The sequence below is a fragment of the Podarcis melisellensis genome, assembly GCF_964234715.1.
Source record: "Podarcis melisellensis genome assembly, chromosome: 14".
Taxonomy (NCBI): Eukaryota; Metazoa; Chordata; class Lepidosauria; order Squamata; family Lacertidae; genus Podarcis; species Podarcis melisellensis.
The window spans coordinates 42,804,850-42,832,203 of NC_138546.1; the positions used below are offsets into that span (position 1 = coordinate 42,804,850).

At 47.2% G+C, this 27,354-nt stretch overlaps 1 protein-coding gene across 7 annotated transcripts in view; it reads left to right on the forward strand.

Annotated features, from left to right (window-relative positions):
- GRAMD2A (GRAM domain containing 2A) overlaps positions 1 to 16,124 on the forward strand; it is a gene marked incomplete at its 3' end in the record, with an annotated part of 71,929 nt that extends 55,805 nt beyond the window's left edge. For 6 of the 7 annotated variants that reach the window (XM_081888684.1, XM_081888681.1, XM_081888685.1 and 3 more), the window contains 6 exons: positions 2,465 to 2,536; positions 6,743 to 6,805; positions 8,167 to 8,323; positions 11,777 to 11,876; positions 11,987 to 12,094; positions 13,835 to 16,124. In XM_081888684.1, the coding sequence (XP_081744810.1) occupies positions 2,465 to 2,536; positions 6,743 to 6,805; positions 8,167 to 8,323; positions 11,777 to 11,876; positions 11,987 to 12,094; positions 13,835 to 13,838 (504 nt within the window). Of the gene's footprint in view, positions 1 to 2,464; positions 2,537 to 6,742; positions 6,806 to 8,166; positions 8,324 to 11,776; positions 11,877 to 11,986; positions 12,099 to 13,834 lie in introns of those variants that run through there. The other variant, XM_081888680.1, reaches the window with a different exon arrangement.
- Positions 16,125 to 27,354: the final 11,230 nt, after the last annotated feature.

The following is a 27,354-nucleotide window of genomic DNA, read 5'->3' on the forward strand; positions in this document are numbered from 1 at the left end:
CTTGCCCTCTTCATGGGTTACGTCAACTCGGAAAGGAACGGGAAGTTGCTGGTTGTATCAGCAGAGTCTAGTAGGCTCCACGTCAGCGGCTAGCAGGTTCTAGTGCACTTGAGGCACCCGTCGACTTTTGCTGGTGAAAGTTTATGATGCAAATAAATCTGTTCGCCTTAGATGTGTCATGCAATTCCCCCCCACTTCATGTCCTTGGCATTTAGGTCTGGAGGCGATGATTTCCCACTCAGTACTTATACTGTATACGTTTTTTCTTTGTGTGTAAAAACCTGCTGCGTTGTTAATTATTATCTAGTGCCCTTTACTCCTTGTGTCACATCGGGGATGGAGAAGCTGTGGCTCCCTGGATGTTGACTCATCAGCCCCAAGCAGCATGGCCCAACTGCCCAAGGATGAATCAAGCTGTAATCCAGCTTCTGGAAGGGCCACAGCCCACCCATCCCTGCCCCACATGAAAGGATTGCCAGCACTTCTACGGTCACTGTTTCCTCACCTTTGGTTCTGCTAGCACACCCTCTTGAAGGCGGATGGGCCTCCTTACATCGCCTTGCCGCCATGCTTCCTCAAATCTTGTGCCATGTTGAGTTCAGTTGATATCTTGTTTGAGATGAGGAAACTGGAGCTGGAGCTCCCATCTTCAGCCTGTTCATGCACAATGTACCCACCTGCTCCCTCTGGCCAAGTGTGGTACTAGTTTGCCACCTTTTCTTGGACAGGGTGCGTGTGAGAAGGGTGCTCGGAGCACAGAGGGAAAGGCAGATGGAACTACTACAAATGTGGCTTGCTTCTCCGGTGAGAGCAGGTGCTCACAATATTTATTCGTTTAAAACAGGCTTGGGACTCCCAATGCCCACCAGCCCCTGCCAGCATCAGGGATTTGGGGAACTGTAGTACTCCGACTGGGGCAGGGAACCTTATTCCTCCAAATGTTCCTGAACTGTCTGTGTGCTTTCTGAGGTTCATGGGAGTTGTAGTCCACCTACATCTGCAGCATCAGAGGTTCCCCACGCCTGCCATACAACATCTCACGGGACACAGGTTCCCCATCCCTGGTTTTAAAACATTCTAACCCTGCCTTTCGATTAAGAAGAAGTTAAGTTTTGTGGCAACAGCTTACGATTCAGAATAAATAACATGAAACAATGTCCATAAAATTGCACAGAAACTTGAGCACAGGAAATGAAGGCTACGCCTCTGGTTGAAACCCTAGAAGAGCAGGGGTGGATGGAATGTGGTTTTTCGAACTAGGCATGTTCACCACGGCTAAATGAACTTTTGCTATTTTGGCAGCCGCCTGATGGGTTTTCCAAAACTGAAACCCATGAAACTCTTCCAGATGCATGCGTGGCTTCCATTTCAAGCCACCCATTGCGGACGGGCTGCTGGCATTTCAGAAAGAGGCCCTAGGAGGCCTGGCGTAATGCAGCCTTGCTGCGTGGGGCCTTGGCCTTCTGGAGCCTTGCTGGATTTGCCAGAGTCCCATCGCAGGCTCAGTGAGCCCTGGTGATGTCCTTGCAGGGCAGCTGGTTACAACGGTCCCTTGGGGGTAGGTGACGAAGGTGGCAGGTAGTCATGGGCCTATTGCTACTTGGGTTGTTGTGAGGATAAAATAGAGGGGAGCATGTTCCCTGAGCTCCCTGTGCGAAAGGCACCATTAAAAATAGAATAAATAAGATATTCTCTCCATCAGAGCACTATGACAAACTTTAGCCCAGGGGTCAGCAAACTTTTTTTAGCAGGGGGCCAGTCCACTGCCCCTGAGACCTTGTGGGGGGCTGGACTATATTTTGAAGGGGGGGGGGGGAAATGAACGAATTCCTATGGCCCACAAATAACCCAGAGATGCATTTTAAATAAAAGCACACATTCTACTCATGTAAAAACACACTGATTCCCAGACTGTCTGCAGGCCAGATTTAGAAGGCAACTGGGCCAGATCCAGCCCCCGGGCCTTAGTTTGCTTTAACCTGTCATGGCTTTCCCCCAGAGAATCCTGGGAAGTGTAGTTTGTTAAGGGTGCTGGGAGTTGTTAGGACTCAGTGAGAAATCATTCCCAGAATTCTTTGGGAAGAGGGATTGATTATTAAGGCACTCTGGGAATTGTAGGCATGCAAGGGGACTAGGGAGTCCCCTAACAATTTTCAGCATCCTTAACAAACTACACCTTCCAGGATTCTGTGGGGGAAGCCACGACAGGTCAAAGTGACATCATAGCGCTTGAAATGTTTGTGGTGGATATGACCTGTATAAAAGGTTCTATGAAACCTCTGAAGCTTGCAGGCTTACCAGTTCTTTGCAAGTGCCCTCTGAAGGGGGCATGTTAATATCTGTGTGTGTGTGTTTGTGTCTTTAAATGTGCAAATGCTGAATCAGCCTGGCCAGCTGCCGTGCTTCAAACTTTGCTGCTTGCACCATGATTATTCACTGCTCCTGATTTTTGTTTTGTTTCCAGTACATCTTCGTGTCCCTGATCTCTAGAGACAGTGTGTACGATGTGCTGCGGAGAGTCTGCACCCACTTGCAGGTACTTCCACTCCCTCCCTGACGGCCCTCATGGTATCACTTAAAAGAATTGGTCAGCTGGTCTCAGCAAATGGTCAAAAGATCCAGGTTATGGAGGAGCTTGCTTTTAAAAGTCTGTCCATTGGGTGTCCTGAGAGGTTGGTGGCAACAAGAAGGGAGAGGGTTTTCTTGGTGGTGGCACCCCCAAGTATGGAAACCTCTCCCTGCTATCCTTTCTGTTGCCAGGCAAAACCCTTCTTATTATACCATACCTTAAAAAAACCCAAAAACCATTTCTGTTACTTGATGGTTTTGGATTTACAGAGTTACTGTATATTCTGAATTGTGGTATTGTTGTTAGTTTGGTTTCGCAAGCAACAATTCTGCAAAAACTTAAAAAACAAAATCAACGTTTTGTTATAAATGTTATACAGGATTCAAAAAGTTACAGGGTTTGAAAATAAAAAGAGATTACTGAGTTGGGATCACTTACTGCATGTAGCCCTTTTGCAGTCATTATATCCATGGGATTTTAAAAAAATCTTAGACATGATTTTCCTCATTAATGGCTTCCCCAAAACTGTTGCCCAAGGTGAGTTGCGTCTCTCTAATAGAAGGGCTAGCTTTGAAAGCATGGCACTTAATCAGTTAGAGCAGAGCGGGGGGACCTGCTGCTACAGGACACCTCCCATTATCCCTAACCATTATCCACACTGAATGGGGGTGTTGCTGGGAGTCCAACAAAGATTTGAAGGGCCAACTAAAGGCTGTTTTTGTCTATTTGCCACTCCTCGTAAGTTTGCATTTGTGAGCCCCGTGCAGCTATCTCTCTCCATCCTGGGTAAAAAGTAAGTGGGGATCACTTTGCAGAAGCAAAAACAACTATTTTAAAACTCAGGTTTTATCCCAAGACTCTTCCCCCACTTCCCTCTCACGATACCCAGAGAAGAACACACAGAGTCCTGTAATCTTGAGAGAGAATCAGGAGTTGGTGGCGATGGCATCTTGCGGGATGCCTTAACAACCCAATGTTTGGGTTGCACTGGCCTGAAGGTCTGCTTTCGGTAGGTAACTAGGCAATTAACGCTCTAAAAGTCTGTCTGATTTGTCTGCAGTACATTTCGTTCCTTGCTCGGCCGGCAGAAAGAGAGGGGGGCACTTGGCTAACATTTTGTCTTTCCCTCCTTGCTTCTTCGCCGGCCTGTCTCTCAAACGGGCACTGTGCCATTTCCTCACTTCACAATCGGTAGTCACAGGACGTGAATTAGATAACTCTCGTCACAAGCTTCAGCTGGATCTATTTCTGGCTGATGTTGTGGCAGAGAAGCAGATCGTCTTACCAGCATCTTAGGATCAGCCCCTCGCTCCTCCCAAGCAGTCCTAGGGTGTTTTTGTTCAGGGAAAACTCTCCTTTTGTTTGTCTGGATGAGGCTTTTGTTTTGAGGTTTTCTTGAAATACAGCCAGGCCTTTCATGACTACAAAAGCATGCTAGCTGGGCGACAGAATGCACGGGAGACACTTTAAAATGCCTTCTGAAGGACAAATATTACTTTTCCAACTTTGCTCTTGATGGCCATGTGAGTGCATGGAATTGTCAAGTTGTAAACAAAATCTGCCCTTTTTCCCTTATGGGGTATCCAAGAGCCCGTATAGAGTCCTTACGTGGGTTCCTTATTGGTAGGAGAAAATAACAGAGGCCAACCAGAGAATATTGAGAAGCAAAGCAACTAGTAAGCCTGATCTTTATTGAACTGTTGCAACAGGGTGCTCCCCTCACACGCAGGAGGACAGAGGAGGACCTAGAACTAAGGTGTGTCTGCCCTTATATAGACATTTTAAATTCCCTGTCCTGGAGCTCAATACCACCCCTCCATACATCATACATACATCACAGAAGGGGTGTAACCCAAGACCACCCCCACAAACATCATACTTTCAACACGGAAAAGGTGGTCTACAACAGAAATTTGAATGTTGTTATTTTTCCTGTCTGCCAGGTTATCTGATAATGCCTTATCTGATTGCCTTTCCTGGTAGTCTGCCCATTCCTTTGAAATAGTGATTACCCAATTCCTACCCTCCCTCCTTGCAGAGAAAACATTTGGTCAGTTTGGGAGTCAAAATGGTTTCAGGACGGTCTTCCTCTGCTGCTCCAGACATGGGGTCCACATATTTATGTTTGCGCTTGGCTGGTACATTTACGAACATTTATTACATATATTTATTACATACATGAGACCTTAAATTTATTATTTTGTTTACAACAGTCAAACCACCGGACCACCTTTGGCCCCACCCACACCACCCATTTAAAGCACATGAAACCCCCCCCCAAGAATCTTGGGAGCTGTAGTTTGCTAAGGGTGCTGCGTATTGCGGCTCTGTGAGGGGCAAATTACAGTTCCAGGGATGATTTGGGGGAAGCCAGGTGTGGATGGAACCACAGGGCTGTGCGTGGCAGTGGCTCTCTGGGGTCTTAAGAAAAGGGGTGTCCGATTCTCTGGTCCTCCTAACTCAGGAATGGGGAACCCTTTTCAGCCATTTTTTGCCTCATGGACATTTGGGGGGGGCATAGGATCCAACTCCTAGGAGCCGAGGTACCTTTGGTCCCCCCAATAAAAGATTTGAGGGGGTTGCCCCCCAAGTTAATTGCCATTGCCATTCAAATGGTATGCATGTGCTGCATCTTGTGATCGATTGTGCAGGGTGGGGTCTGCCAGCCCCCCAATATTTTATTCAAGTTAGCACCCCTGGGGGGCAGACAGGCACATGTAAATGGTTTGTGTGGCCAGAGGCAGAAGTGGGTGGAGCAACCAATTCATTGCAGCACCTTGTAGAGGAGTCAGCACTGCAGCTATGGAAATAAGTCAGATTTCGGCTCACACACGCCCTCTCTCCAGAGGCATAGTTCAAGGTTCCATGTCAGCCAGGAAACAGCACTCAGGAAAATCATGGTGCAGGGCTGGGAGAGGTGTGGCCGGCGAAGGGTGTTTGTGATCTGAGGAGAGCTCTGAGGGCCACATGGAGAGGCCTGGAGGGCCACATTAGTTTCACCTTGCTGAGGTTTCCTCCACTCCTGGAGTTGCATGTGCTCTGCCACTGAGCTGTGGACCTCTCAGTTCAGGAGCTCAGCATGGCTTTCTTTCAATTATTGCTTACTGGATTTGTGGTGCAATAATACAGAGACCAGTTAAAATGCAAAAAAGTATAACTCAAAACAAAGGCAACTTTCCATGACTTTCTCTTATGAAACAACGAGGACTTTTGTTAAGCCTGCTAGATACTGGGCCATGAAATAGTTTGTGCCCCTCGTTTAAGCTAGACAGACCCGTTCTGAAGTTACCGGTCCTACTCAACGATATACCTGGGAATTAAATCAGTATTTGAGGTGGTTTCATCTGGTGCATGTGTGGAATGGCAGCTTTGAGAGGGGGGTGATTTTGGGCAGGGAAATAGGACAGAAGGAAAAGTCAACCCTTCCTCCCCGTCTCTGGTCCTGATCTGGATCAGCTCTCCCTGGCTGATGATTTTAAAAAGAAGGGCAATAATGAGAGAGGTGATGTCGAGGTTTATCATTGCAGCTAGAGAACTAGCAATGTTACTTGCACTGCTTTCTGGGCCAGATTTATTACATACACTATATAGTCTGTAGGTGCAGCACAGCCTTGGGTGCAGAAGGGGAACGATGCTGGTATTTTCCTAATGTGGCTAATAGTTAAAATGCTACGAGTCTTAAGAGAGATACCGTATTTTTCGCTCTATAAAACGCACCAGACCATAAGGCGCATCTAGTTTTTGGAGGAGGAAAACAAGAAAAAAAATATTCTGAATCCCTGAAGCCAGAACAGCAAGAGGGATTGCTGTGCAGCGAAAGCAGCGATCCCTCTTGCTGTTCTGGCTTCTGGGATAGCTGCACAGCCTGCATTCGCTCCATAAGATGCACACACATTTCCCCTTACTTTTTAGGAGGGAAAGAATGAGCCTTATAGAGCAAAAAATACGGTATGTGGGGTTAGGTCATGACAAGAATCTTACAGTCCCTGAGAACTGGTGATGCAATACAGGCTGCTCAGTCAGCTCTTGGGGGCAGAGGGAGTGGTTGAAGCTTCAGGATCCAACCCACGAGAAACTGCCCTTCGGTTCGTTTGCACATCCTTCCGGAGACCCTTAATGCAAGTGGTGCCTCCGTAGAGAAACTCATCTGTTAATGCCTCATTCTCTCTGCAGGTCTCAAGCAAAAAGAGCCTGAGCTTGAAGGAACTGACTGAAGAGCCTGACACAGTTTCACTGGTAAGATGTTCTCTTCACTCCCCACTACAGTGATGAGCTCCCATTGCTCTGTCCCAGCTCCTGCCAACCTAGCAGTTTGAAAGCATGCCAGTGCAAGTAGATAAATAGATACCACTACAGTGGGAAGGTAAATGGCCTTTCCATGTGCTCTGGCTTCCATCACAGTGATCCGTTGCACCAGAAGCAGTTTAGTCCTGCTGGCCACATGACCTGAAAAGCTGTCTATGGACAAACGCCAGCTCCCTCAGCCTGAAAGCAAGATGTGCTCTGCACCCCATAGTCGCCTTTAACTGGACTTAACCGTCCAGGAATCCTCTACCTCAGGGGTCAGCAACCTTTTCCAGCCATGGGCCAGTCCACTGTCCCTCAGACCTGGTGGGGGACCGGACTATTTTTTTTGGAGGGGGGGATGAATGAATTCCTATGCCCCACAAATAACCCAGAGATGCATTTTAAATAAAAGCACACATTCTACTCATGTAAAATCACGTTGATTCCCAGACCATCCGTGGGCCGGATTGAGAAGGCAATTGGGCCGCATCCGGCCCACGGGCCTTAGGTCCGTGCCCTACCCCTGCTCTATCTTTACTTAGGTCCAAACCGTACCATACCATGATATATACAATCAAGACATACTATCTGGATATAGTAAGAATATTTAGGATGGTATTCAATGCTAGTCCTATTCAGAACAGACCCACTGAAGTTAGTGAACAAGCCTCTCTTAGATCCATTAATTTCAATGGGTCTACTCTTGTGTAGGACCAGCATGGGATTATGACCCATACTGTCTGAGTATGCTGTATATATATGTTATGAGTTGTATCCAATGCCGTGCTAAGTTAAATATACTGAGTTGTATCCAGCATTAGTATTACTCGGCGCAGAATCATTGAAATAAACGGGCATAATTAACATAGACCTATTGATTTCAGTGGGTCTCCTTTGAATAGAATTTTAGTTGGCTGCAACCCCATTAGCAGCATACTTGTTTTGCACAGGTGAGCCCGCCGACTGCTGCTATCTCTGAACCACGTTTATTGGCATAAATGATAACTACTAAAGCCAGGGCAATGCTTGGCTAACTGCATTGCCTCAAAGTACTGAAGGGCACCTTCTTTAAGGGATTGAATTTGGGACTATCTGCATGCAAAACCTGTGCTTGGCCACTGAGCGATGACTTCTCAAGGAGAAAGCTCACAATGTCCAGGAGGGGGCAGTGTTGCACTGGGAAGAACTAGCCTAGCAGCCTTTGTTGACAAACCTCTTGCTGTGTTAGCTCTGCCTGTAGGTTGACACGGCAGTGAAAGATTGTGGCTCTTTCCTGCAGCCAACTAACCCGCATTCCATGCCTTCCACAGGAGGTGATTGTCCCAGAAGTGAAGTGGAGGAAGGGCTCGCCGGCTTCGTTGTCCCTGGCCCTCCCAGATGCAGGCTTCCAGTGCATTCACCGGGCATCTATCAGCAGCCTCAGCACAAAGGAGAGCTCTTGTAACTCGGAGGAGCCCCTAGTCTCAGGTACGGGGCAGCAGGAGGCTGGGAAAAGACCCTTGGTGCCGCTGCATGTTTTTTGTCTGGCACCTGTGGACTCTCTTTTTTATTTTTTTAATTCAAAATTATAACAAGACATATTATCCAAAAACATGTTTCCCCCTCCTTGTTTCCCCCCCCCATTTTTCCTCCCTCCCCCTTCCCACACAAAACCCCCCCACCCCCACCCCACCCCCCGACTTCCCTCAGTTCCAGTCTTTGGTTTCTCTAAGAATGCTGTTTTCTGCATGTTACACAGTTGTATAGATCCTCAAACTATTTAGCTGATTATTATCAATAAAAGGTTTGTGAATGTTTATTCAAAACCTGCCAAGGAGTCCAGTTCGCTTTGTTGCGTCTTCAGATACTTGTAAAGGGTTCCCATTCATCCTTAAAGTCACAGTTATCCTTGTCCCGTAGCTTGTATGTCAGTTTTGCCAGTTCTGCATAGTCCATCAGTTTTTCTTGGCATGATTCTTTAGTTGGGGTTTCTTCAGTCTTCCATCCTTCTGCTACCAGAACTCTCGCGGCCATTGTCGCATACATGAAAATGTTTTTCAACTTTTTTGGCAGGTCTTTCCCTACAATCCCCAACAAAAATGCCTCGGGTTTTAAAACAAATGTTAAATGGGACATTTTCTTCAATTCGTTGTATATCATTTCCCAAATTTTTAAAATTACCTTACAATCCCACCACATATGATAAAATGTCCCCTCCTTTTCCTTAGAATTCCAACATAGATTTGAACTAGTTTTGTACATTTCCCCTAACTGCACTGGTGTTGTGTACCATCTGTACATCATCTTCATGTAATTCTCCTTCAATAGGGAACAATCTGCAGACTCTCAGGCAGAGCTTCCTCTGCCCTGCCTGATCTAACAGCTGTCCTGGCAGCAGACCAACTGTTCAGCTGTCCCAAGGACATAAGCTGCGTCTCGATTGCCCCATGTAATCTCCGTCATGCCAGCCGCCCCATCACGTCCCTCCTGAGTGCATCCATGTGTCGGCTGCGCACAGATGGCCATGCTCTTTGTTCATGCTCTTCTTTTCCATTTCGCTTCAGATGCCTGGGGCAGTTCATCCCATCAGCGGCCACATGGATGCAAACAAACACCATTTCTTTCTCAGAATTCTTGTACAAAACTTTGTTTTAGATGGCGGGTTGTTACTGTCCAAAAACATATAGCCTTCATGTGGGCCTTACTTGCGCCTTCTGAAGCCCCAGTGACCTTTGCCCAGTAGTAGGGACGGCTACCATCTCTCCCCCCCCCATTATGTTTGTATTGTAATTTTACTGGTGTTAGTCACCCTGAGCCCAGCTCTGGCCATAGCTGTCAAGCGTCCCTTATTTGGCGGGACAGTCCCTTATCCCAGGGCCATGTCCCGCTGCTGTCCCTTATTGATGATGTCCCTTAAGTAAGCTACTGAAGGTAATGGGGCCCTTTCTATGTCCAGCTGTGCTTTGTCAACAACAAATTGTTGCTGTTTTTTGTGTGTTGAATATATGCTATATGGTAATTTATGGACCTAATAGGTATCTAAAGCCATTTGCACGCAACAAAATATGTATTTCATCAAAGTAATTGTTGATCCCTTATTTTGGCTGCTGATCCCTTATTTTCAAATCTGTAAGTTGACAGCTATGGCTCTGGTGGGGGCGGAAGGGTATAAATATTTCCAGTTACAGATAGGTAGCCATGTTGGTCTGCCATGGTCAAAACAAAATAAAAAAATTCTTTCCAGTAGCACCTTAAAGACCAACTAAGTTAGTTCTAGGTATGAGCTTTCGTGTGCATGCACACTTCTTCAGATACACTGAAACAGAAGTCACCAGACCCTTCTATATAGTGAGAAGGTGGGGAGGGGTATTACTCAGAAGGGTGGTGGGAATGGGTGATTGGCAGATAGCTGTGATGAGCCTGTTGACGACTCGTAACGACTGCAATAGGTCTTACAGGAAAAAGCAAGGGGTGAGAAGGTGAAAAATGGCTTTGTCATGTATAATGAGATAAGAATCCAATGTCTTTGTTCAGACCAGGTCTCTCCATGGTTTTAAGTTTGGTAATAAGTTGCAATTCAGCAGCTTCTCTTTCCAGTCTATTTTTGAAATTCCTTTGTAAACTAACTTAGTTGGTCTTTAAGGTGCTACTGGAAGGAATTTTGGTATAACTATTATTATTATTATTATTATTATTATTATTAGTTGCTGGGTAGCCCACAAAGCAGCCTTTTCTACCAGGGCAGAAGCACCAGTCGGAGTTTCTACCCAGGCACAAATGCAATAGTTGGCTTTAAGTCTCTGTGCTGTGTTCTCAGCTGTGTGCAGCTGAGCTGCAAATGCACCCCTTGGATCCACCAGGAGCTGTGCACTCAGTATTGTGGGCCCAATTTTATGCAACAACCTTTTATTGTTATAGGTAGCTTTTTAAATTTCATCTCTAAACTATTTTTGTCCCGTGTCCATGTCGTTCAAAGGCAAGCAGCAAGGCAGTATTAACTGCTTGTTGAAGGAGGCGTGCTGCGGCAACGAAAATTCAAATATTTGCTAGCACATTTTGATTGGCTTTTTAATATTCTGCATATATAAACAAATTCCTGTCTGAAAGATAGGATTTAATCTAATTAATCTCTACCTTCTGTATTGCTCAATGTGTAACCAAAACCATGCAATGGGTATTCTAACCGCTGTTTTACCCAGTCTTTAATTTGGTGAACCTCCACACACTTCCATGCATGTGTGGAACTAGCCCACTGTTGGACTGCTTGCAATTTCATTTGGCTATAGTTAAAAAAAATAAATCTGAAAATAAACCTCTCTTCAAAAGCACACCAGTGCAAGTAGATAAATAGGTACTGCTGTGGCAGGAAAGTAAATGATGTTTCCATGCACTCTGGTTTCTGTCACGGTGTCCCGTTGCACAAGCGGCGGCTTAGTCTTACTGGCCACATGACCCAGAAAGCTGTCTATGGACAAACACTGACTCCCTCGGTCTAAAAGTAAGATGAGCGCCACAACCCCATAATCGCTTTTGACTGGACTTAACCGTCCAGGGGTCCTTTACCTTTTACCTTACTCTTCAACAAAAATATTTCCCCAGATCTCAAGTGTCTCCTAACCTTCCAAAGCAGATGTTGCAGGGGCATAGAAGGCATAAAGGTCGGAGACAACAGCCCTGTTGGGCTAGGGCAGAGATGGTGAGTTTTTGCCCTGTCCGCGCATCAGATGTTGCTGAACTACAACTCACATCATCCCGGGCCATAGACCATGCTTGCTGGGGCTGATGGGAATTGTAGTCCAACAACCTGGAGGGCTAAAATTTCCCCAGCACTGTGCTAGCAGATGCCCACTCACGCTGCATTGGATCTCACCCTGTATGTGTGTGTGCATTATATATAGTTTTAATTTTCGAGTACCTGATGCCTTTTTATTATTATTCCAGAAAGTGCAATAAACACTGAAGAGGAGTTGGAGGTGGAGCAGAGCTACCAAGCAGAGTTGAGGCCATCTGATTATCAGCTGCTGAAAATCTTCATTGTCTTGTAAGCCTGCAGGCACCCCACCCCACCCCCCCAATTCCTATCCTATCTCCGGGTTGGTTTTCTGACACTGAGCTCAATGGTGCCTCTCTGTTTTGTCTCTGCTTCCGCAGGATCTGCCTCCTGGTGGTCTCCTCCTCCTATCTGGCTTTTCGCATCTTCCGCCTGGAGCAGCAGCTCTGCTCTTTGAACCGGGACTATCTCTCGCGTGTGCCCCGGAGGTAGGAAAGCCTTACGAAGCCCAGCGAGTGTCTGCAGAGGAGCCCTTTCTCGGGGTCTGGAAGATGGGATGGATACCTTTCTCTTCTCATTATGCCAATATTGAAAGATGCCCTTGGTCGCCACATGAGGAAGGGATGGGGACCCTGCAGGGGTGGTCTGGATGCTTTTGGACTTCAGCTGCCATCGTGCATGGCCAGTGGTCAGGGATGAGGGGAGATGAAGTCCAGCGACAGGTCTGGAGGGCCCCTCAGGCTTCCTATTTCTGCTATAAACAAAGGTTCAGCATTGCTTAATGTAGCTTGTGAACGTCTCTCTTTTTTAAGGGCCAATTGACACCAGCTTTAGTGGCAGCAAGGGACGCGGGTGGCACTGTGGGTAAAACCTCAGAGCCTAGGACTTGCCGATCGCATGGTTGGCGGTTCAAATCCCCGCGGCGGGGTGAGCTCCTGTCGTTCGGTCCCAGCTCCTGCCCACCTAGCAGTTCGAAAGCACCCTTAAGTGGTACCGCTTTATAGCGGGAAGGTAAACGGCGTTTCCGTGTGCTGCTCTGGTGCCGGTTCGCCAGAGCAGCTTCGTCACACTGACCACGTGACCCGGAAGTGTCTGCGGACAGCGCTGGCTCCCGGCCTCTAGAGTGAGATGAGCGCACAACCCTAGAGTCTGTCAAGACTGGCCCGTACGGGCAGGGGTACCTTTACCTTTACCTTAGTGGCAGCAAAGCGTGGCCCATGGCCAGCATTACTACTACTACTACTACTAATAGTTGGTGACTTGTGGAAGCCCCATGTTGGGCAAAAGATCCCAGCATTGCAGTGGGTTGGCCTATATGGCCCTTGCGGTCCCTTCCAACTCTACAATTCTACGATTCTGTTCTTCTGCTTAGACTGCTTCTAAAAATCCCAATTCTGCAGTTAGAATATCCCTATCTTGGCTGGAATAAATTGTGCACATTTCAATGAATGTTTACTGGATTCCTGCTCCTGCCACTGCCAAAAGGCAATTCTGCATCTGGACTTGTTTCCTTTTATGGACTGGGATGTGGGTGGCATCATATTCCTCGAGGTGGGAGCACAGATGTTAGGCATGGACAAAGACTTGGGTTGTACTGAGTTGAGTTGATTACTGGAATTTCCCTCTCTCCCCCCAAGTGAGCTTTAGTTCCCTTGAATGTATATCATTAATTGCCTTAAGAAGGTCCTTTGACTTGAGTCATTAACCCTGGAACTTTCTTTTAATGCACATTTGTCCATGCCGGACTGGTCCAAAATATTTTTGCTGCAGAGGTGGAGCAGCAAATTGGGACATATCTCCCTTGTTTTCACTCTGAGTTAAGGTGCAGAGAACTCAAGGCTAGCCAAGTTGGTACCTTTTAGATATTGCTGTTGTCTTGTGGTCTTGCAAACCACCTTGATTTTGCTTTGAAATGAAGGACGGTGTACAAATAACTGAAGTAAGTAAGCAAGCGATGCCATAGGCACCTCTTCCTTCTTCGTAGCAGTAAAAATGCAATAGTAAAAAATTAAGTAACTAACAGCTTGATGCCTTTTCATGGTGGCTCGCATCAGCTTCATTAAGCAGACACTTCACTCTGCCTAATATTAGGGCCGGCCCTGAACACACACAAACAAGGAGCTGCGTTAAATCAGGAGAAGTTCTCTTGCCATTTGTGGGGCAGTCAGGTTTCCCAAAGGATTGGTTCAGAGCCTGCTAACAATGGCCTCTTTGTCTGTTTCTGACAGGTGACTGTGGGCTCCATAGAGACAACAATGGAGAAAACAGCGCCCGCATAGATCTGCGCTGTGTCCAAGGAGTCAACACGCCTGCTGTGAAGCCAGAGCAAATGAGTCCCATGCTCTGTGCTCCTCCTGGACCAAAGCTCCTCTTCCAGTGGCAAAATCTAGAAGTGTTTTCTTGCCATCAGCAACCCATTGGGACGCTTGGCCAACAGTAGCCAATGCAGCAGCTTCCAGATGTTGTTGGGCGATGACATCCATCGTCCCTGGCTGTTGGCAGGAGTCCAGCAACATCTAGAGGGGACCGTGCGGCTGCCGAACTGGCTGTACATGGGCAGCAGTGGTGCTTGTGACAGTTGCCAAGGGTTGCCAGTGCAATAGTGTCTCCATTGATGGTGTCTCTGGCCATACCTTCCAAAGGCTCTTCAGCCACTGAAGACACTGGGTAGCTTGCTCTCTAGAGCGGCAAGAAAATTTGGAACTGCAGGGCTTCCTCTGAGGCTCCCCTTTATATTTCAAAACTGCAATGTCTTCCCGGGGCTTTGCTCCAGAAGGGCTGACTGTTACCACCAGCTATCTGTTGCGGCTGGTCCTCTTTCGCATCCTAATGCATCCTAGCAAGGTCTGAAGAAGTAGCTGGGTTCTCTTCTAGGAGGACTCTGGACTGCTGCTAGTTCTCATTGCTTTCTTTCCCCTGGAGGAAAGGGGCACCAGGAGAAAGTTGGTGTTGGATTTTTTTTGCTGCAGCGAAAAGCTCTGCCTTGGAAGGAAGACGGAAGTATCCTTTGCCCAGGGCAGTGAAATCATCTCCATTAGAATCCATCTTCTTGCACTAACTGGATTCCTGTTGCCCAGGGAATGCTGCTGGAGCAATGCTTGTGGCCCTGCAAAATTACTGTAACCGCTGCAGCAATGTTCAGCTAAGGGACCCTGTGAACTTCCAGGCAGGCCCTGAACACTCATGGAAAGACGCCACGGGTATGCACTTTCTGGGGACAGATATGACTGTGGCCCTCAAAGCACTTTACGTGGGTCTGCCCCACTTAACCCAAGGGCTTTGCAGCTTGGCACTGACATGAGGAAGCAGAGTCCGGGGGCTTGGCTGGGAGAAAGCAAGCTGATCGCTCCATTTCTTTGTCATTGGGGAGGTTTTTGGCCCTTTGCAGATGCGCCAGCTCTCTCCGCGGAAGCAGGTGGGGCCAAGGCCGTGCCGCCTTCCATCTTTCTGCAGCACAACAACACAAGGCAGCTCTCTGAACCCCAAGCCCTTGAGAGGCCAATTCATATGCAGGCTTGGAGTCAGCCATCTGCATCCCTAGCCATGGAAGCCTTGAATAGCTTGTATAGATGACTTGGGCTGTGGTTGGGGGCAGGGGGAGAGGGTTTGTCTGCTCCCATCAGTGCTACTGCTCTGGACAAACTGGGAGAGTTGGCCAAGGGTAGAATCATGGAGGCAGAAATCCAGGGAGCAGTTAAGAACATCGGAAGAACCCTGATGGGTAGCTGTGAGAAGCCCCACAATGGATCACCAAGAAGCCAGGATCCTGGCCCGTGAGAGTGAGGACTATGCTGAAGAAGCTGGTTGTCTTCACAAGCAAAGTTCTCCAAGGTGGACTTGGCCCCATGAAAAACGCCTCTCCAGCACAGACTGAATGAATGAATGAGTGTGTGAGCTAGTGTGTGGCCTCTGAATATACAGAGCAAGCAGACCACTTTGGGAATGGTCCCTTTCAGGAGGATGTGGGCCCTGCCTGTGGGACGTTAAGGGATCTCGGACCCTCTTGGGGTTTAAGGGCATTGCTTTTCAAACTTCCTGATTTCTGGGAACCCTTTCCTTGTGGTCTGGCCTGCCGGGAACGTTCCTTCACATCTTCCAGAGGACCACTTTGAGTGCCGTGTAAAGATTTCGGTGCATGTTCCTGGCTCATCTCGGGTGACATGTACTGGTCTCAGGGCTCAGTGTGGCGACTGTGCAGCAAGCCAGAGGAGCTGCTTGGGGAGGGGGCAGAATTTAGCTGGGGGTGGGGGTGGGGTAGATGGAGGCAGGGGGGCGTGTTAGCCCTTTGGGTTTGGTGCTTCGCTTCAGATAGCAACATCTTGGAATTGCACCAGAAAATTGCATCCACGTGCCAGCAACTTGCAGGGAAAGGAAGGCCGTCCTCTAGCCACGCTTGATCTTCTTATTGAGGGAACGCCTGGGTCCCGCAGCACACAGTTTGAAAAGCACTGCATTAAAGGAACATGTTCTTATACCTAGGGGTTGTTCCAGGTTTGAAGGGGCTGCATTCTGATGGGAGCCACATCCGCACCAAATCCTTTTCAGAACTATGATAGCAGTTGTGGCTTCCCCCAAAGAATCCTGGGAACTGTAGTTCGAGCACTAGAATAGGACCAAGGCCCCTCCTCCTTCTTATAGAGTTACTGTTCTTAAGAGCTGTTTAACAATCCCTTTCCCCTAGGAATTCTGGGTAATTGGAACTCTGTGAGGGGAACAGGGGTCTCCCGACAACTCTCAGCACCCTTAACCAACCCCAGTTCCCATGTTCCTTTGGGGAGGAATCCTATAAAGTGGTATTAAAGTGCTTTACATGTGTGGTGCGGATGTAAAGGGCCTGAGTGTGTTTATCTGGCTGTGGCGGTGCTTGGATCAGTGACAGAGCCTCTGGAAGATGCTGTCGAAATTTCCCAGAATGCCCTGGGGTGACACTGTTGTATGTATTCTCGTGAGTGTGTCTGTGGGAAATGGAAGCTTTCATACAGTGCTGACCTGATGACTAGGGATTTTTTTTGGTGGGGGGCAAGGGCAGGTATTGTAATTTCTGCAGCTCCAGGACTGCTTGAATGAGCAAGAATGGAGGGTTCAGGAGGCCCAGCAGGTCTGGCTGTGGCATGTCGTTCCGAAGAAGCACACCGCGTCTGTGTTCTCCTCTTCTTTCCCTGCTCCCAGTGCCAGAAGTTTACTGGGCTGCTGGACAGCCAGTTGGCTTCTTTCTTAGCAATAACGTCTCAGGTGTTCCTCTTCTTTTTAATCAGATCTCCCATCTCGTGGGAGGTAAATGTAATATTTGTGCTGATTACTGGAGAGTTGTCTTGACTGTGGGGTCCTGGGGCTCTCGGCAGTGGGCACCACAAGGTGTGTTTGTGTGTCCAGGGTCTGAGGGGCAGGTGGAGCAAGCAGGCCCAGGAAGTGCCAAGAAAACCCGATTTCTAGCAAGGCGGTTGTGCGCTGCATTTTCTATCACTTCCTGCAAGTCTGTGCTCGGGCATAATGGTTCGGAGCATGAGCTATGAGCCACAAGGCCGCAGTTCAAATCTCAGCTGAGCTATGAATTTGCTGGTTGGCCTTTGGTGAGCTGCTGTCTCTCAGTTCTTGGGAGCCCTCTTTCTTTTCTCTAATTTTGGGAATAACAGTACTGGCCTACCTTACAGGGATGTTGTAAGGATTTCAAGGTAATGTAAAGCGCTTTGAAAAAGCGCTCTATAAATACTAAGTATTATCATTAGTGTTATTCAGTGTAAGCAACGATTCTATTTTTCCTTGTCCTTTCCTTTTCTAAAGTTCAGAACAATTGCACAAATATCCTACAAGCTTGTTGTTTTCTGGCTTTGTTGTCCTGTAAGTGACATGTGTTCATAGTTGTGGGAGGATATAAACACCAGCAGAGGCACAGCAGACCTTGAAGCCTCTTTAGTCCCCTTGGAATTCTCATTAAGGCAGTGGGAGGGAATATGTGGCTCTCTAGGTATTGTTGGAACTGCAGCTCCCATAAGCCTCTGCCAGCAAGGGATGATGGGAGTTGAACATCTGAAGAACAGATCCTTGGTCAGCAATGAAAGTGTTAAGCACATACACACGCACACCTCCTCTTGTTTCTTTTACCCTTCTGGACACAGCAGCTTTTCCTGCTTTGAAAAAGTACCCCATGTTACACAAGTTACTTCAGTTGCAGATAACTCGTTTATTTATCATCAATCCTTATTTGTTTGCACAAAGTCGGAAGGGTACACCCCGGGTGTTTATTGAGCATTCATTCTGATTCGCGTGTGGGGAAGGTCCCCACATCAAGCGATTGCCATTCCACACACTTTGTGCCTTTTTGAGTCACTTTCCTTTACAGCAAAAAAAGAAAAAAAGTGTTGTTTTGTTTTGTTAGTAGGTGTGTTGCACAAGATTGCCAAACCCACTTTAATCACATAACCAGAATTTCCTGGCATGTGATTTAATCCCACCTGCAAAAGAGCAACATCTGGAAGCACCTGCAAGCCTGCCTACGCTGTCTGATTTGGCCCTGCAAGAAAATAGGGAGTTTTTCGGCAGTATCCGGGCACATAGAACAAAGCTTGAAGGTGTCTGGCAAAATTTACCTGGCAGCACAATGTGACTCTGATTTGCCCATACATCCACAGCCCCGATTTCTGATTTGATCACAAAAGATAATGTGATCTTACTGTGGGCCAGCTTCTACTGTTGACTAGCTTATTCACAGAGTTGCAGGCCCAGATGTCCGTCATGGCACCAGCCATAACCTGAATCCACCTGTTCTATTAATGGAAAAAGCAAGGCTGCTGAGAAATGCTCAAAAGGTTGAATTATCTGAATTGATCCCAGAGGCACGGAATTGCTCTAGGCAAGGAACGGACATCTGCTTGGTTGTCACAGAGCAGGCATGTTGCACCTACAAGCCTTCCAATTGTGGTTTGACAAAAAAGTCCCGTTTTCCCTCACCAGTGGATATTCGTGGCTGGAAGCTGACGTCCAGTCCCATCTGGAGGGCCACAGGTTCCACATCCTGGAAGAGCACAGGAGTTAGGCTTTCCTGATTTCAGCTGCCATTTGCAGAGCTGTGATCATGGCACTGCTTTTGCTAAGACAGGAGGGAAATGTACAGTCAAAGGTCTGTGTTGGTTTCCCAAGCCTGTGTGCATGCAGCTAATTCCATTTTAACGGCTTGAACACACAGCTGTCGGGAGTTCAGGAGTTCACATTTCAGCTGTTGAGAGCTGAAGTGTTGAGATTCTCTTGTGGGGATGAGCCAGGAACCTCTGCCACCCAAGGCCAGGAGAAACAGTCCTTTAGTGTTTTGTAAATCCTTTTTCGCATGTGCCACGTTCCCATCGAGGCAGAGGCATCACGGATCAGCTATGCTTGAATGGGACACATGCCTAGCAGTCTGCCACTACAAGCTATGCATATTTGGGCAAAGTATTTCGGATGTAGGGCAGAATGAATGCTGCTGGGAATTGTGGCAGCGCTGGCTTTCGCAGCAATGCAAGTTTGACACTGAATACTCCTACCTCTGCCTCTTGCACAGTGTGCTGCTGACGCATTTTTGCAACAAAGGCTGACTCTCCAGTGTGATTCTCCTGAAAGATAAAGGTGTTGTCTCGTCCAACCTTGACTCCCAGATGCTGTGCTGCAACTTGGCAGTGTAGGGTAAACCACCTCACCAATATCTTAAAAAGTATTGATGTCCTCAAATGTCTGCAGTGCTTCAGCAAAGTTTTGGGTTGCCAAATATTAAAATGCAGGCAGTGTTTTTTGTTTTTAAAACTGAATCTTATAGCTGAAATTGCTTTGCCTTCCAGCCTGGTGATCCACAGGTCCCTTTGCCCCTCCATTTCTTTGCATGCTTAAAAGGTAAAGGGACCCTGACCGTTAGGTCCAGTCGTGGCCGACTCTGGGGTTGCGGTGCTCATCTCACTTTATTGGCTGAGGGAGCTGGCATACAGCTTCCAGGTCATGTAGCCAGCATGACTAAGCCGCTTCTGGCAAACCAGAGCAGCACATGGAAACGCCGTTTACCTTCCCGCTGGAGCGATACCTATTTATCTACTTGCACTTATCTACGTGCTTTCGAACTGCTAGGTTGGCAGGAGCAGGGACCGAGCAATGGGAGCTCACCGTGACCTTTTGATCAGCAAGTCCTAGGCTCTGTGGTTTAACCCACAGCACCAACCGCGTCCCTTTGCATGCTCAGGATACAGCAATTACCGGTATGTTCTGCAGAAGAAAAATGTGAACAACAGGAACAATTGAGAAACCGTGGCCCTCCAGGGGTTACTGGACTCCATCAACCCCAGACAGCATGGGCAGTAGCCAGGTGTGATGAGAGTTGGGAGTCCAACACCTAGAAGGCTGTAGGTTCCCTATCTGTGTCTTAAAAGTACAGGTACAATGGTTTGACATATGACAACCTTCTGCAAGAATCTGAGATGGGTCCTTTGCCAATCTACAAGCCTAGGAGAAGCTAGCCCATGTGACCAACTTCTAGTGAGGACTACGACAGAGCTGACTGATTCCTAAGCTGACTGATTCTCCTGAGGACTTTTGGGGGGCCTATCTGGAGCTCCCCCGCCAAACAGGAAAGCTGCCATCTGGGCATTTCCCGATTTGTGTGCACCAAACCCCCAGGTCTTGGCCTTGTGGCTTAATCAGCTTGGTTTTTGCTGGGGGAGAACTGCAGGTTACGACTTCTGAGGTTCCGCAATTGCAACGAGGACAGATTAACAGCATCCTCTCCTCCTGCTAGTTCAGTGCCAAGCAGCTGCTGAGCTTTCTGACCCCATTCTGACTGAAAAGCTCCTGTGTTTGTGAAATTGCAACCTGGTAACATCTGCTGCCTTGCTGGGGCGGTGGGTGGGGAGGGGCTTGCCTGGATGGTGGTGCTGAGAAAGAGCTCAGAGCACTTAGCAATATTTCATAGAATTGTAGAGTCCCCTTCCAGGCTTATGTTTGAAGTGGAGAAGGTTTCCTCCAGATTATTCAGTGCCAGGGAAATGAATGTCCTCCACTATAAAGGGCAGCATGGGAATCTCCCCCCCCTCTCCCCCAAGTATTTCCATGTTTGGCCACAGAAATACTTCCATAATCCTCTTATTCTAGTTTAATCACTACATAGTCTGTGGTAGCAATTGCAGAGATTAGAACTGTCACTCTGCTGTTTACTCGTTCTTTCAAAGGAAGGCTGCATTTGTGAGAGGATCCAGCCAAACATAAGGACTTGGCTGTGTATCACTTACATAGGGATGAGTGGGGAACCTGTGGCTGTTCTGGTGTTTGTTGGACGTGAGCTCCCATCAGCCCCAGCTAGGGTGGCCAATGGTCCATCAACATTCTGGCTACTCCTCAGTTAAATAATCTGTTGCCTTTCAGCACGGTTACAACTCCAGATGTTGCCCAGCATTTGTCATGCTTAAGGGGTCTAGAAGCTCCCTTGTGTCTCTTGCTTCCCACAACCATTTACTGTCTAATATAGCAAAGTTAAGAGAAGAGGAAGCTGCCCCTGGGCTGAAGAAGGAGGATGCCTGCTGCTCGTTTTCTCAGGATGCTTATGAACCAGCTGTGTCCCTCCAGGGTCCCTGATCTGTGCCACTTTGTGTGTTGGCTACGGGGCATTTCCAGGGGGAATAGATTGCACTCGCTTCCTGTAGGGTGAAATACTGTTTCACATAAAAACTCAACATTTTTCGTAAAATGCTAGAGCCAGGCAAGCAGCTGTTTTTTCACTGTGCTGCAACACTTATGCTGTACAAACGAAGGTTAATAATGCTGGATGCTACCATCTCATGTGTGAATGATACACATCCTAATCTCCTGTAGTCCCTTCTTGCCTTGAAGACCTTGCGGCAATTCAACAGGATTCTGCAAAGCAAGGGCTTTGGTGCTTAAAGCATGAGGTAGGAGGGGAAAACCTCTCTGATTGTTGCTAAATATCAGGGACCATTGTTGATTTCTCATTTTCCTTCCCTGATAAACCACTGTCTGTGTTTTTGGTTTCGGGGAGTGCCGTGTTAAAATGTTGATAGCGCACAATGCTAACACTGAGTTGAATCCAAGGTTTTTCATACTCGGAGACCAATTACAATTAATGGGCATGACTAATTTAGGTCCATCCAGTTCCATGGGTCTGAGTAGAACTTAGCTGGATACAACCAATTGCTATTTTTCAGGCTTCGGCTCTCTCCCCAGGGTCCCTACAACACCTTTTAAGTCTCAGTTTGAAAGCTCCCATGCACGAAACACTCCCTGGAAAGGCAGTCAGCTTAAAATGCCTCTTACCGCTTACCCTTAGAGCCCCCTCCCCTTTCACTGCCTCTGCATTCTGAGGTGCTAAAATCTCAGAAGCACTGGGAGACTTGCCTCCCCCACTACCAAATGCTGCAGCAAAAAAAAGCACAAAAGCTGTGTGACCCTTTTTAAAACCAGAAAAGTAACCTAAATGAAGGAAAGTGGAAACGAGAGTAAATGTATCAGGTAGCAGATGCAGGGAAAGACTGGGCCCTGAAACTCTAGGCAGCTGAAGCCAGTCAGAGTACTGTACTACTGAGCTAGACAGATAATTTTCTTGGCCTACTATAAGGCTGGCTCCTGTGTGCCTAATGCAGATAAAAAGGAAAACAGAACTGATCTGGGCATGGGGATGTTTGGTGTATGTATGTCATAAAGACAGCTGCTTTTCTGGGGTAGATAATGGCAAGAGGCTCTAGCTCAGTGCAAGGGCAGCTATTTTGCTTGCAGAATGTCCCACTCCCAGCTTCAGTCCCTTAGCATCTCCGCTGAAAAGTTGGGATAGGGGGAGAGAAGGTGTTTAATGCTTCCTCTACTGTGCTGTTTTCCTGATTTAAATACCCTGCCCAGCTGCCACTGATGCCTTGGCGCAAAAGCTAGATGTACTAGCTGGCTCCATCAATTGCGTATTCTTCCATTTATGTGACATTTAAATGCGAGAACAGTAGACAGGCCAGGAAGGATTTTAAGAAACAACAAGTGTGCTCTATCATATAATGCTTTAGGTACTGCTAAGACTCATCTCTTTCCCTGCCCCATTTCCCCCTCTCTTTATGTCTTATGCCTCATTTCACCACACACCAATTATGCTGCCGGCCGTGTGCTAGCAAATTTAGATTTAGCACGGTTAGAATGAACTGCAGAGAGGGTAGATTTCAGGGTGAAAATGTATGCCTGCCAATGATAACTACGAGCTTTCTCATGATTACAAATATAACACTAAATCTGCTGCAGCCCTTGCAATGTGGGGAATCTCTGGCCCTACAGTTCAAAAGCTGTGCTACAACATTTCAAAGTAACAAATGTGGGGACATCATCATTAATTAAAATAAACCATTAAAGCTCCACCTGAACAATAAGAAAGTGGAAGAAAACTAGTGCAGCAGAAAATCTCCAGCATCAGTGAATAAAATTGTTTAAGTATTCATTCTGAAAGGTCTGGGCTAATAAAAAGGCTCATCATTAAGCAGGAATATTTGCCACTCCAGCACCAGTATGAGCCTGCCTGTCCGTCTATCCAGAGACTTCTCTACCTTTTCCACAGCACACTATGTGCTGGTTCTTCTTGCTGCTGTCAATCACCACATCAGGAGACTTCCAAAGGAAAGCACTGGGAGCACTGCAAGCCGTTTGTTTTCCTTAGAGGTGTTCAGCAGTAAATGCTTAAATGGAAGTGTTTTATCATTCTTATGTACACAAGAGGGCAGTAAAATCCTCCACGCGCATGCAAAAGGGAGGGGGGATACCCTGAAGAAGAAGAAGAAGAAGAGTTTGGATTTGATATCCCGCCTTTCACTCCCCTTCAGGAGTCTCAAAGCGGCTAACATTCTCCTTTCCCTTCCTCCCCCACAACAAACACTCTGTGAGGTGAGTGGGGCTGAGAGACTTTAGAGAAGTGTGACTAGCCCAAGGTCACCCAGCAGCTGCATGTGGAGGAGCGGAGACTTGAACCCGGTTCCCCAGATTACAAGACTACCGCTCTTAACCACTACACCATACTGGCTCTCAAGGGGGGAACATCACAGCCAAGCTACCATCCCCAGCCTAGATGCTGTTTCCATTCTGCTGTCCAGTTTACCTAAAGAATTAGCAGTGCTGGAAAGTAGAGAAAGGTAGCTTGCTAGTGTGACAACTGGAGAACATGTCCCATTTGAGCTGCCCCTGGTTTTCTCCTGAAGGAGCTGTGCTTCTGCAGTGCCAGTGAGACACACTTTGCAATCTCACCCAGCTTATTCAGCAACGACTATCTTTGCAGTAACTACAAACAATAAAAACACATGCCTGTGGAGGAGGTGGGAATTGGGTGGGCTTCAATGAAATAAGCAAGATCTATAAAATGTTACCCATTGATTCTACCCTCCCCCCTACCAACTCTCTCTCTCTGGAACCTGCCCTCTGTCTCCTGCAAGTGATAACTTCCCACTTCATTATGAATGCCTTCTTTAGCATGGAGGCTGTGTCATCCTATCCCAAGCCTGCCACCACACCAGCTTCTCCATATAGTTAACTCTTTTGTAGTGGTGAGAAATTGTCCAAATAGCACAGGGAAATATAAGTTTGGTTTGTATCTTTTTCACGCAGCCTGCAAAAGTGCTTTAGCCTCTTTGTGGCTTTTCCAGCGCTAGCTGCTTTAGCTACCGTGTCCTACCAAAACGGGGTTATGCGCAGATCAGAGGCAGCTGCTGAGTTATACCAAGTCAGATTGTTTCTCCAGGTATTGCCCACTGTGATGAGATCTGGCTTTCCAGAACCTGTCCCATCTCCTGTCACCCTGGAGACTCACTTTCTGCATGCAGTGTGTGTCCTTGACCACTGAATTGTGCTCCTTCTCCATATCCTGCAAAGCAGGAAAGGGCCTTGATGTATTTGAACCAGCACATGCACAAAACATCCATATGTAAATAAGGAATTCTGAAGATATCTAAATGAGACTTGACAGACACTCTCAAAAGGCAAGCCATAATGTTTTTGTACATCTATGAACTTCGCCTGAGATTGTCAGCATGTATGATAGGTGCACAGATAACAGCAGCTGTAGCCAACTCCTCTATGATCTTCTGTACCGTTTGGTTAAATGGCACAACTATCCACTTTTAGCATTTCAAAAAGTTGCTGTGACCAAGTCAGGGCAAGAGGTTAGTGGAGCAGTAAAAAGGTAAGGTAAAGGTACCCCTGCCCGTACGGGCCAGTCTTGACAGACTCTGGGGTTGTGCGCCCATCTCACTTAAGAGGCCAGCGCTGTCCGAAGACACTTCCGGGTCACGTGGCCAGCGTGACATCGCTGCTCTGGCGAGCCAGAGCCGCACACGGAAACGCCGTTTACCTTCCCGCTGGTAAGCGGTCCCTATTTATCTACTTGCACCCGGAGGTGCTTTCAAACTGCTAGGTTGGCAGGCGCTGGGACCGAGCAGCGGGAGCGCACCCCGCAGCAGGGATTCGAACCGCCGACCTTTCGATCGGCAAGTCCTAGGCGCTGAGGCTTTAACCCACAGCGCCACCTGCGTGGAGCAGACCTCTGGCTTAATCAATAAACCAGATTAAGAGCTGGTGTTGTGTGGGTGCTTCAACTCCCTGCTCACTCGTGCAACTCACTGGCTGAACCTGGGTCTGTCCCTACCTGATCTCGGCCTGATCTGCTTCACAGGGTTATTGTAAGAAAAAATGGGGGGCGGGGGCGGGGGGACCAGGTGTACAGCCTTGAATTTTTTTGCACTAAGAGCAACATAAAGTATCTAATTAAAACACAGCCCTTCCTCTCAATGGAGGAAATAGAATGGTTAGGGTCCTGCCCATCCTTTTCCCTCTCCCCAGCTGTTACATCAATATTCCATTAGAGATGGCCCTGGCTGCACCCAGAAAAGAGCAGGCCTTTGGCCTTAGCTCCAGTAGCTGTCCAGCAGGTTTTTCTGGCACTGCGAGTATGCTATAGATTTTTAAGGCTATCAAAAACACAATGCATGGATTACAGTGTTTACAGACTGGGCTTTAACAATCCATTCATGAAAAGTGGAATAGGCTAAGGGTTAAGAAAAGTGGTAGTGCAGTTTCCTGGGTGAAATTTTTCCGCGATCAACATGACACTTTGAAAGATAAGCCTGCTGGTATGCCCAACCCCCTGTCCCACTCCAGAGGAAGAAAGGTGTGTAGATCAGAGGTCAGCAGAAAGCCTCCAGAGGTTTTGCCAAGATATCGGCTGGAAAGCCAAGTGGGATTTTGACACTCCCAAACAGCAAAGTTGTTTCACTTACGTTGGTAGAAAGCCTTAGCTTTTCCTCTATTCCCCTGTGCAAGAAGTCTTTCTCCAGTTTCCTGAAAAGCTGCTCTGCAAGATTTTTTTTAAAAAACGTGGGAAAACAACTCATTCCACACTTCATGCACACTGAAACTGCCTCTTCTGTATTTAGGACACATGCCACATATAACGGTTGCTATGAGATACCAACTACAGACAATTTGGGATTTTCAAATTAAAGGTTCTTTGAAAAGATGTTTTTTTCCCATTATGTCACTCTTTAGAGAGGAGGCATGTAAGTTTTTTGAACACCTACCAAATTGGGTGCAACCCAACGTGCTAGTCAGCTAAGTTTATCCTTTATCAAAACAGGGCTGGCTGTAGCACACAGCCAGATTAGATGGATACCTTGAGCAGCAGAATACAGGCTTCCTGTTTCAATTTGGAGATTATTGCTCATACCTTCCATATCTATATACAGTCCTTAAGCCAGCTGCATGTCTAAAAGATGTGAGAGGTGCTTTCACACCTTCCCTTTCTAGCAGCCTCTTTGAGCGTTTCCACAACCTCCCTGAGCAACTTTTTCCATTGTTGATCTGTTTAAACGGTTAAGTTCTGAACACTGAAGGCTCCCACTGGCAAAGCATCATATGGCAAGCAGTGAGCAATCTTAACTGGATGCACCGCTGCTTCCCTCTCTCCCCACCCACACATCACACCAACCTTTGTGGCTTATCTGACAAACAGTATATAAGCAGCTCCCATCTTACAAAAAGTGTTTGTCTTTCTCTTTCTACTTGTTGACGCCCTTGCTATTTTGAAATTGTTTGCTTTTCTCCATATATAAAGAGAAGTAGTTTCACCTGAAGGCTACTGTACTAAACCTCTCTAGGCATATTTACCTTGGAGAGAGTTCCATCAAATATGGTGAGAACTACTTCTGGGCGAATGTGCATAGGACCACATTGCAAGTTTCCTAGTCTTCTGTAGTATGAAGGGAGAGATGGGAGAAAAAGAACCTTCCCCAATGCTCAGGATCATGTCCTGCAGCATCAAGCATTTCAAAACAAACAGCTCAAAGTCACCTAAACCTTTCTTGGCAATTTCTTGTGAAAGTTTTATCCCACCACCAGCACCTGTACTTACCTTCCTAGATGCTAAACTCCTGCTGCCCCTTCTTCAATCCCAAATAATTCCATTAGCAGCAACTGGAATCAAAGCAGAAAGCAGACATGTGGAGGAACATATAGCTATTTACTAAACTTTTATTAAGTCTTAATTTGTTCTGAACATCCTCCCTACTGCAAAAATGAATCATACACTTTGCTTTCACTGTGATTCAGTTTTTTATGTTACACTACCGTTTCACAAAAATTTTGACAGGCTGCTAGATAGGCTCCTTTTCTTTTGGGGTAACAAGAAACAAATGGAAGGGGCTCGAGTCTAATGACTTTGTTCTAGCCAGGCACAACAGCAGGTTGACAGCAGGTATGCACAGAGCAGTTG